The 11,250-nt window shown below is 28.5% G+C and overlaps 2 protein-coding genes and 1 long non-coding RNA gene across 3 annotated transcripts; 1 reads left to right on the plus strand and 2 right to left on the minus strand.

Annotated features, from left to right (window-relative positions):
* Positions 1-2,099: 2,099 nt before the first annotated feature.
* LOC106345125 (endonuclease V-like) lies at positions 2,100-2,795 on the minus strand. Its single transcript, XM_013784382.1, has 4 exons — positions 2,734-2,795; positions 2,397-2,658; positions 2,260-2,322; positions 2,100-2,174 (listed from the first exon to the last, which is right to left on the minus strand). Exons 1-4 carry the CDS (start codon positions 2,793-2,795, stop codon positions 2,100-2,102), a joined length of 462 nt encoding a protein of 153 aa, XP_013639836.1.
* A 3,253-nt stretch (positions 2,796-6,048) lies between these two features.
* On the plus strand, positions 6,049-6,642 carry LOC106294312. Its single transcript, XR_001260806.1, has 3 exons — positions 6,049-6,125; positions 6,238-6,314; positions 6,439-6,642. It is a non-coding gene; the product is annotated as an uncharacterized LOC106294312 (long non-coding RNA).
* Positions 6,643-6,802: 160 nt separating this feature from the next.
* LOC106345126 lies at positions 6,803-8,809 on the minus strand. The gene is made up of 7 exons (XM_013784383.1): positions 8,651-8,809; positions 8,264-8,350; positions 7,946-8,173; positions 7,642-7,806; positions 7,508-7,561; positions 7,268-7,414; positions 6,803-7,186 (listed from the first exon to the last, which is right to left on the minus strand). The coding sequence occupies exons 1-7, from the start codon at positions 8,807-8,809 to the stop codon at positions 6,803-6,805; spliced, it is 1,224 nt and encodes a 407-aa protein (XP_013639837.1).
* Positions 8,810-11,250: the final 2,441 nt, after the last annotated feature.

The following is an 11,250-nucleotide window of genomic DNA, read 5'->3' on the forward strand; positions in this document are numbered from 1 at the left end:
ATAAGCTTCCAAATTTTTTTTTATGACATAATTTTTTTATTAATAAAAAACAAAGACTAATGAACAAGAATTTATTTTATAACACATTCTATTTTTGCATTTTTTTTCTACCACTTTATTTTATTTAGAAGTAAAACCGTAACAAATAATTAATTAACAGTTACAGTACTACGTAAAACACAGGTATTTCAGCAAACATTTAAAACATTATGTACGTAAAAGTATAAAATAACAAATAATTCAATCAAGAATACAACAAAAAAATTTTATTATTCTTCACTTATGTTTTATATATGTATCCTTTTTTTTTCTTATTACAAAATAAGCATGTCAATTTTATTATAATCAAAACAATAGAGTCTTAACTCTAGTCCAGTATTAATATATTATTTCTTATTTTCAATTTATATATTATCATAAAAAATTTCATTGATTATATTATTTTAAAAAATTTACCGTATAATTTTATTATAATCAATGCTATAAGAATTATATTAATAGAGTATATTAACTTTAGTCTCTTATTAGTATAATGTTCCAATATTTCTATTTTATATTATAATAAATATTTTTATTTATTAATATTATTTTAAAATACTTACCATATATTTTTCTGTTTTTAAATATACAAATACTTTACTCATTTCTTAAAGTAATAACTCAACTATACAATCAACATTTGTCACTGAAAAATGACTAAATATTTTTAAAATTGTATATTTGATTGTTTTACATTCATTGGACACATTTTAGAAAAAAATATTATATATAGTGAGTGTAAAAAAATATTATTAGGTTTAGGTTAATTTGTTTTTTGTAATCTATAATTTAATGTATCCACTATTAATATAAATATGTTAAAATCGTTTATATAGTTATTTCTATCATACGATATCCCCTAGACTATCTTTACGAGGTGATTTTGTCACATGCCCTCTCTACAATCAGTTTCACAAAACAAATATAACATGACTACTAAAATTGATGACATGGCTTCCGAAAAAATATGACATGGATAATTTCATTTAATGTTGATTTATATTTTTGGCAAACTTATTAGAATATGGTAATAATTCATATATTACATTTAATATTGATATTTTTTTTTGGTAAACTTTTCTTAAATATGGTAATAGCTCATACATCATCTATAAAATAAATATATTCATATATAACGTTTCAAATTTGGAAATATTATTATTTTTGTATAATTATGCAATTTGTATTGCTAAAGCTTTCAAAATTTTTTACAATTTTGTAAAAATTTGAATATCTAATCTAAGAAAATAGTAAAATCTATAATATTTAATGAAATTTATTTTTAAATATAAGTTAGATTTAAAAAAATTCTTACTGCACATGGTACAGGAAAAAACCTAGTGTATTTTTATATGTATATTTTAAATTTTTATAATGTAATCTATGATATTTAATTATTTCTATAAACGAATTATGTTGATTCTACTAACTTTAAAATGTTTAATTGTTTGTATGGTAATATATATTAGATAAGGTAGTTTTAAGATTAGCTTCCTTTTTTAAAAACTTCAATTAAATAAATAAAAATTAAAATACCAACAACCAATCAAATTAAAAGAATTTATTTTAAACTTCACCCATGAATGATACCTAAAGAAAAGTCAATGAAGTAATTTCTTACTTAATATACAGTAGGATATGAGTTCCTTCACGTGATGTATGTCTATTTTATCACGTGAACGGTGAACCATTTGGTGTAGGTATCATTCATCGCATACATATAAACTACATTATGAATCTTAATTATTACTGTCTCGACAGAAAATCTCATGGGTTGCTACTTGCTACATATATTTTCTAGCATCTGACCTTTTAGTAATCATACTAAAAAAAATGTACGCATCTTATATAATAAAGTTGGATTTAGTCTCTCCTCCTCATGAAGCCACCTCATCTCTTTGCATAGGGCATTTGTTGACACCTGTCATGTTCTCTTTAATAACTATCAAGTATCAAACTAAAAATCTAATCTTAGGCCTTTCAAATAATCTAACCCCAGAAAAATTACTAGCGAAAAATCGAACCGACTTAACCGTCTAATTTCTAAATCGAAACCGAACCTACATTTTGCAAGAACGTTTGTGTTTAGGTTCACCTCGTGGATGAAGAATCTCATTCCCATCAACCATCACTACCTTACAAAGAACAAAGAGAGAGACTTTCACAAACAAAGCAAACAGCAAAGACTAAAGAACAACGCAACACCACACAGCACAAAACCTGAGGATAGAAAGGATGATGATCATCCCTCATCTTCTCAAGAATCTGCAACAGAACCGGAGCCTGTAACACAGTAAAAAAAATCCAATCTTTCAATATGAGACACTTAGTGAAGCAAATGAAAACGAAACACGAACCTCACGAAAGGCGAGAAACCCAGGAACATAAGGAACTTGGAGTCGGATTAGAGAGAGCTCATTGTGAACTACACGCAGAGAAGGGAGCTCGAGGACGACGAGACAAGCGCACGCCACTGAGGAATCGTCCTTGGAGAAGCTTATGTCCACACCTCCAACGTACTTAAGCGTCTCTGATCCTTGAGAATGTTCCGTTGATGAAGGTAACTTCCATGGGAAGTCATCGTGCGTGATCAGTTTCTTTTTCACCCGATCCTGTTCTCTGTAAAGAAGTCAAACGAATCTCTGAACTGTTTTGATTGATCTGAATCGAAGTAAAGTCTAATGCGACACCTACTCTGTCCAATTCTCTAGCTGATTTGAAGACGAAGACTCGCCTGAAGCTCCTTCTCCGTCCATTTCCGGCGATGTTCAGTCGCAGGAGACAACTCAGCTAACTCCATTTTACCCGAAATTTGAAAAATCGAATCGACTTAACCGTCTAATTTCTAAATCGAAACCGAACCTACATTTTGCCCGATGTTCAGGTTTCTCTTTTTCTCTTCACAACAAAATAGTGACAGTAAGTAAAAACCCTAATTCAGTGTTTAATTATTTTAAAGATATAAATCAAACAACATATAGTTTTGAAGTCATATATTATATATATATTTCAATATTATTAGTATTTGCACTCTAATAATTTAAAATTCAAATTATAATTTACATTTTTTGTAAAAATAAATAAGATGAATTTTATATATTCAAATAGTAATATAATAGATTAAATATATTAAATTTATATAAGAAAACCCGGGCGTAGCCCGGGAAAACCACTAGTATATATATATAGTGTATCATTTGATAAGCAGTTCCAGTTACTATTTTTAGTGGATTTTATGAAATTGTTGTGATCTTAAGGTATTTTGTTATAAGTTTCCAAAAGTTTTTTATGACATAATTTTTGATTAGTAAAAAAACAAAGATTAATGAACAAGAAGTTATTTTATAACACATTATATTTTCACATTATTTTTTCTACCACTTTATTTTATTTAGAAGTAAAATAGTAACAGATAATAAATTAACAGGTACAGTACTACGTAAAAACATGTATTTCGACAAACATATAAAACATTAAGTATGTAAAAGTATAAAATAACAAAGAATACAACCAAGAATACAACAAATAAGTTTTATTATTTTTCACTGATGTTTTATTTGTATCATTTCTTTTTTCCTATTACAAAATAAGGATGTCAATTTTATTATAATCAAAACAATATCAATAGAGCCTTAACTCTAGTCTCGTATTAATATATTGTTTCTGATTTTCAATTTATATATTATAATAAAAAATTTCATTGATTAATATTATTTTAAACAATTTACCATATAATTTTATTATAATCAAAGCTACAAGAATTATATTCGTATTAGTATAATGTTCCAATATTTCAGTTTTATATTATAATAAATATTTTCATTTATTAATAATATTTTAAAATAATTACCATATATTTTTTCTGTTTTTAAATATAAAAATATTTTAATCATTTCCGAAAATAATAACTCAACTATCAATCAACATTTGTCAATGAAAAATGACTGAAAGTTTTTAAAATTGTATATTTGACTGTTCTGCATTTATTGGACACATTTTAGAAAAAAATATATATAGTGAGTATAAAAAAATATTATTAGGTTTAGGTTAATTAGTTTTTTGTATTCTATAATTTATTGTATCCATTATTAATATAAATATGTTAAAATCTTTTATATAATTATTTCTATCATACCATATATATTTATATGTATATTGTAAATTTCTATAATGTAATCTATGATATTTAATTATTTCTATAAACGAATTATATTAATTCTTCTAACTTTAAAATGTTTAATTGTTTGTATGGTAATATATATTAGATTAGATAGTTCTAGGATTAGTTTCCTTTTTAAAACTTTAATTAAATAAATGGAAATAAAAATACCAACCACCAATCAAATTAAGAAAATTAATTATAAACTTCACGTATGAATGACACCTAAGCAAAAGTCACTTAAGTGACTTCTCAATTAATATATAGACTTAAGTGACTTCTCAATTAATATATAGTAGGATGATACAAGTGATTGTCTACTTTTTAGGAATCTTTTGGTAAGATAATTAATGTTCGTTAGAGTGTACCATGCGATCTAGGGTTACGATGATTCTACGGTATTGGGATCCTGGGATTAGAGAGGAGGCGAGGTTAACGGGTCGATTGGAATCGGAGGTTCGAATTGGAGATGGGATTTTCCAAGATCGGAAGGTTGAAGATGGATCTTCGAGATTTTCTTTGGATTTGGGATGGCGTGGTCTGATCGAGGGTACGACGAAAACGGAGATTTGGATTCGGCGACAACTAAGGATTATGAGGATTTGGATTTTAATTTTGATTTCGATCCTCATCAAGACGAAATCGAATCAAGATGAAGGTATCATTTTTCTTTCCTTTAATTCGATCAATCAGAGATTTGGAGATATGGAGATACACCGAACAGAGTATTATAAGGAAAGTTGTAATGTGATAGTATGAGAAATATGAGATTGGAGAAGGAGTTTACGGTTAATGGGATTATTAAGGGAGATTGATTCTGTTAACATGAATCAAAGAGGATATCGAGAAATTAAGGAAATTTGTGGGAGCCGTGGGATGCGGATTTGGGCACGCCTATCAAAGTCTAGTTTGATTTAAAGCTACTCAAGTATTGATAAGAAGTTGAAAATAAGTAGAACTATTTTTGAGGATTTAGATACCACAAAAAATCATTTAACATGAAATTAATTAAATTAATAGATTATTTTGTTTGTATTTTCATAAATAAATAATTACATTCCATTAAATTTAATAAATATTAGATTCTTATTCTTAAATTATTTTTTATTCTTAATAACTTATAATTGTATATGTGAGATTATGTTTGGTTTAAGTTGACATCACATAGTTTTTTACAAATAAAACGTTTGAGACAATAAATTAACATCAAATAAATTTTATAGTTAAAAACTTATTTGATTAACATCAAATAAATTTTATAGTTAAAAATTTATCAAATAAGTTTATATCACAAATTTAACCAAACAAATTACAGATATTTTATTAAAACTTTGTGATTCGTAATGAAACGGTTAAAGTAATTCAAAACAAAATTAAGTAATATTTAATGTAATTATTTAATATAATTATAAAATAATATGATTATATGGTTTTAAAATATAGTAAAATAAAAAATTTAAAACATTACTTTATCAAAAAATGTTAAAATCTATTGATGTTGTAAATTATAATTTGTTAAAAAAATATTCTTGTGCCTTTAATAGCCTCTGCTGCTTATGTAACCAGAGACGTCCCGTCCTCAAACGACCCAAAACCCTTCAACGGGAACTGTTTTGAAAGTCTCATGTTTTGTGTTTTGTCTTGGAACAACTTTAATACAGTAAAGTTTTGATCTTTTAGGAATCCAAAGCCTTTCCATATGTCTGTATTGTGATCTCCATATGGGATCTGAGCAAATTAATCGTTCTGTTTAGTTGGTCTACGGCAGAAAGTGTCAATCTTGAGTTGCTAAGTCTCTGTGTGTGTTTAAAGATATGCAGGGAGTGCTTCTATGAGGGTTTTGAGGAGGAGATTAATCAAGTAATTGTGAAGAATGGTTTATTCAGTTCCGGTTAACGTGTTGCAATTGGTGGCTCTGGTGGCAAAGGTAATCTCTTTAAAACTGTTTTCCAATTCCTCTGTTCTAATTCATGCTTAGTTGTAGGTAAGAAGCGCAAAGATCTTTCATTTGTGCAGACTTAACTTATACAAAACTGCAGGCCAAGGGAGATTCTAGACACCATAAAATCTGGTGAAGACTTCAAAATAGCAACAACTACAAAGATGCCTGAGCAAGGTACGTGTGAGCGGCGTGGTTATATATCTAGCCAGTTGAGGAAGTTGCAAGAAAAGACACTCTCTCTTATCACATCAAGGCAGATTGTAATGTTTGCTTGTTTGGATTACACAATGAAATGCAGAAATGGTGTAAAGCTTGTGTTTTGTTGGATGGACTCAACCGTGGTTTGCCTAAGATGGGTATCGGAAGAGCGAGAGGAGGCGTAAATGGTGATCATAAGAAGGAAACAGAGAAGCCTGCATATGCTGCAAAATCTATAGAGAGCTATGAAACTCATATAAGTCAAGATGATTGACTATATAAAAAGTTTGAAATACCCTTGTTGTACAAGTTATGTCTTCAGGAAAATTTGGGTTTTTGTTTTGTTTTTTTCCAATGTTCAAGAAATTATTAGACGTTAATTGGGCCTTGTCTAAAAGACTAGCAAATTTATTTTATATATATTACATTTATATAAAATATTTTAGTTTTGGTTTAATCTAGGTTCATGGACACTGAGGATTGCGACCTGGTCCACCATAGAAAAAGTAAGTTCCCCACCTCTGGCTAGAGCCAACCATAAGGTTATAGCATTCAGGACGAGTCACAGTAGCTTCAAGATGTTGTGGAGAGGGTGTGATCGGATAGTTAGATGTATCAATGTACTCTAAGCTATTGAAATAAGCCGCCTTCCTAAACCCTTTCTCTGCAAAATGGCCACTCCCCATTTGCGGAAGCGTGTGTGTCCCTTGGCCTCTAGTGTAATATACAATCTCTCCTCCCCATACGATCTTTCGTGCCGACACTGCTAACTTGGGGACTATAAAGCTTGGCCAGTACCCTATTAGGTATGTCTCAAACTTCAACCACCAAAGTCCAGTTTCTTGATCCTAGCATGTGTTTCAACTTAATCAAGAAATGACCCTCTTTGTGAAAATGCTAGTTAATATCTCTTATAGATACAAGTATACCTTCTCAATAGTTAGAAGGAAGTCGTATTGTTCACCGTTGTAAGTTGAGAAAGCGTTGAGAGATGCACCGAGGGAGATGTGTCTGCTTACTTGAACAAAGCCTGGACAGTCAAGATTGTAACATCCTGTTTCTTGGTATGTATCGCCCTAAGTTATTTTTTTTTGGTGGAAAAATATTAGTATACAACGTATATATCCAAGGAAATTAAAAAGATTGATAAGAAAAATGTGAAAACTTACCGTCCAATAGGCGAAAAGTCTTGGGTTCTTGTCACCATACAAAGCATGCAAGATCTTTTATAAAGACCAAAAAATGAAGTTAGAACTATAGGATAACAAAATGAAGTGTGACCTAAAAATGGAATAGTGGTTACCTGCCAACCAGACTCCAAAGTGTTCAAACCAGTGTCCCAATCTCCATTGACGACCCATGTTTGAGCTAAACTAAACTCTCTCGTCCTTAGAACATTTGGTTTCCATATACTTATACGACTCTTGCTGCCATGGAACTGACCATAGTCCACGTACACACACGTATGCTACAATTGAATTTGGTTCAAAAATTATATTGTTCAATCTCAATGTATATATTCAATACTTCTCTAAAAATTGGAGCCTATTGAAATATGTCTAGCCTTAAATTCTTTTTATATTTGAGCCGGGCCAGTGTATACCAACCTCATGAACTTCCTCGGTCTGAACGCCGTCAGTGTGATAAATAGTTGGTGGTGGACTCTTTCTTCCATAGTTTTTGATGGAACCCGATCTTATAAGATCATCTCTTGTTGTTCTTCTGATGGGAATAGTGTTCTCAGGACATTCACCTTTTGTTCGCCACAATTGGTGTATAATGTATGTCTTATTACCTCCTGTTTTGTCCCTTATCGAATTACTTTTTGGCCTCATCTTTTAAAGAAAAACGGTGTAACACGTGAAATGTTAAGACTACAATATCAACTTTTACTGAGAAAATAAATATAAAACTGTATTAGCAACCTGAATGGTGTGGTTTTTGAATAAAGGATGATCAAAAGCTGGTTGGTCGTAGATCCATACACAATCAATTATATCTCCATCTGGACTCTAAAGAAATCAATGCAAGAAGTTAAAAGCAATTAGTCAAAAATAATCTTGAAAACTATTTTTCTGTACTCTTATCTAAGTTTTAGTGAAACCTCAAAAATATTTAAAAGATCAATCCAACCAATAGTTCAATAGTAGTACTAGTTACTGCAGGGTATAAAGAGACAAAAAATGAAATAAATCTAATTTTTCCACAGAAATTACCAATCAAATAAAATGAAACAAAACAAAACTACTAAGACGTAATATAAAAGAAAACAAAGGGAATAGAAAATTAGAGGTAAATGTTTTTGTCAATACATGGATGGATTTAATGGCCGGTTTGTTGAGTTGTTTTAACCGTAGTTTTATTTCCTGTTCATGGAGATCGGAAAGTTTTCTCTTTCCCTGAAAAGTTTCGACTACGATTGGTATGATCATACCGAGAATTAGGAAAACCATGGTCTGATTAAACATCATTCGATAGGAGGGTTGCGACTAATATTGAAGTATTAGTGTGTCTTAAGAATTTGAAAACAATTTTGGACATAATTGGATTAGTATATATAATAACTTGTAAGAAGTAACATTAATAACCCTTTTTCTATATGAAAACAACACTAATCAATCTTTGGTACTGTAAAATAAACTTTTCCCAGTAATCTAAATGATTTAATAGTCTTGTTAAATATAATTCAAAGTACAAATTATAAGTTTTTGTCAATAATCTAAATTTAATTTTACTAAGGAAAAAGACTATTTATATTATTATGAAATTCACCCATTAAAATCTAAATCAATCATATAAACTAAGATAGTATCGATAAATCCATAAAATCATAAATCACTAGAAATTACACGATAAAAATATTAATTGTACAAAAATAAATATAAATGAAAATGTTAACTATTTTCTAAAATATATATGTTAAATTTTGAAAATAAACTACAAGAAATATAACAAAATATACATATAAAAATCATTGAAAAATTATATAAATTTCCTGGTTAAAAATAAGCTTAACAAACTAACAAATTATAAAAGTAAACAAGTATATATAGTTTTTTGACCCAAAAAAAGTATATATATTTTAAATTCATTTAAAATATATAAAGACCACTCAGAAGTAAATCAAACCATAAATAAAATTAATTTGACAGAAAAAGTCTATAAAAACCATAAAAGAACAAATATTTTAGCATTGAATGAAATACACTCTCTTACAAAAGAACATTTAAACGTATGTTAACTTATTAATTTCTTAGAAAAGCAAAGCTAATATTAATTAGCTAAACGTAATACATAATTTCTATATAAATATAAGTAAAAAAATATCTAATTGCAAGTCATACTAGATGTTTCTCAAAACTGTATTGTAAAATGTTGTCTCATTTTGGTAGATAAATGAATGCAAAGTGCAGTTACAAAAAATAATAGAAATATAAAATAGTTATAGTAAACGATCATGAATATTGTATACTAGAAATATGTGAAAATATTAATTATCTCTCACTATATATATGTATATAGTTTCATATAAAAGTATAGGTACATGAATCTTGCAAAAGTATATGTACATGATATTTGGTGCCAACATGGTTGGAAGACCATCTATTAGAATACTAGATGAAAATTTTCAGGAACAAATCTTGCTTATTTACTAAATCACTTAAAAACTCTAAAATTAGGAAAAAATCCACTTTGACCAAAAACTTTAATACACATAATAAATAAATAAAACAATTTTGGGCCCAGTTAATTAAACATATTATGTTGCAGGATTGAAAGAGATGGAAATATTGTAAATAGTTCCAAATTTAAGCAAAAAAAAAAATATTGTAAATAGTTGATGAGATATATGCAAAGTAAACATTGTTTATAATTTATTGTACTATATTATAAACAACTTATTTCTCAAACGTTGTTATAATGTAGTACTCTATATTATCCTATCAACATCTTAGTAGATATATATAGTAACCCCTTTCTCAAAAAAAAAAATCTTAGTAGATGTATGTTTATACGATTTTTCTTAATTTATAGGAGTTATTCCTCATATTTTTTATAAACTAAGAAAATAAATAATTTCTGGTGGTTACATTTGCAACGAAAATGAAAAACTGACTCATGACTTAAAACTCAAACATCATCCACAACGCGCCGTGACTCAAAAATCAATGATAATTCATTCATGACTCAAACATCATCAGAGCAAGCAAGATTCTCTTGTTGTACAAAGACTTAGCTTCACGTTGCCAATTTCTTTCCTTTCATGTGCATCTAGTAATAATGCGTTGCGTCCATATATCCATGTGTATGTATGGATTCTATTTCCACTCAATATGTCTATTTTAGTATTTTTTGGTAAAGTCAAAAACAAGTCAATTTTTGGGTAAAGTCAATTATGGCTACTTTACTTTCTGATATTACGAATATTCTTTGTGGGGGTTATTTGGCGAGCTTTATCATGTAATGCTCCAGTTAGGGTTTACATTGTGATGTATTAGCTCTGAAGATTTTAGGTTGATTTTTTAGTTGATTTTCTGCTATGCATCTATATATTATTAGAAAATAAAATGTTAAGGTTTTACGAATTGCATTCTTATTTGCTTACCGTGTTGTATTGCTCCACTTTATTATTCTGATTGTGACTTAGGACGTGAACCGCATGACGTTTGCGGGTGGTTGCAATTTTAAGCGTTAAGAAGAGATTTATATAACTGGTACAACGGTAACAAATTATTGCGTTTGCAGGATACTTATTAATGGTTAACTGCCAAACGCATCAGTGGTTAAATAAATAAATTAACAATATTTACCTTTTATATGATTATAAAAATATAAAAATTAAATTATTATAATAAATATAAAAATTATATTTATAAAATTATACTATTGATTTTTTAAAAACTTATAGAAA

This window comes from Brassica oleracea, chromosome C5, assembly GCF_000695525.1.
Source record: "Brassica oleracea var. oleracea cultivar TO1000 chromosome C5, BOL, whole genome shotgun sequence".
NCBI classification, from domain to species: domain Eukaryota; kingdom Viridiplantae; phylum Streptophyta; class Magnoliopsida; order Brassicales; family Brassicaceae; genus Brassica; species Brassica oleracea.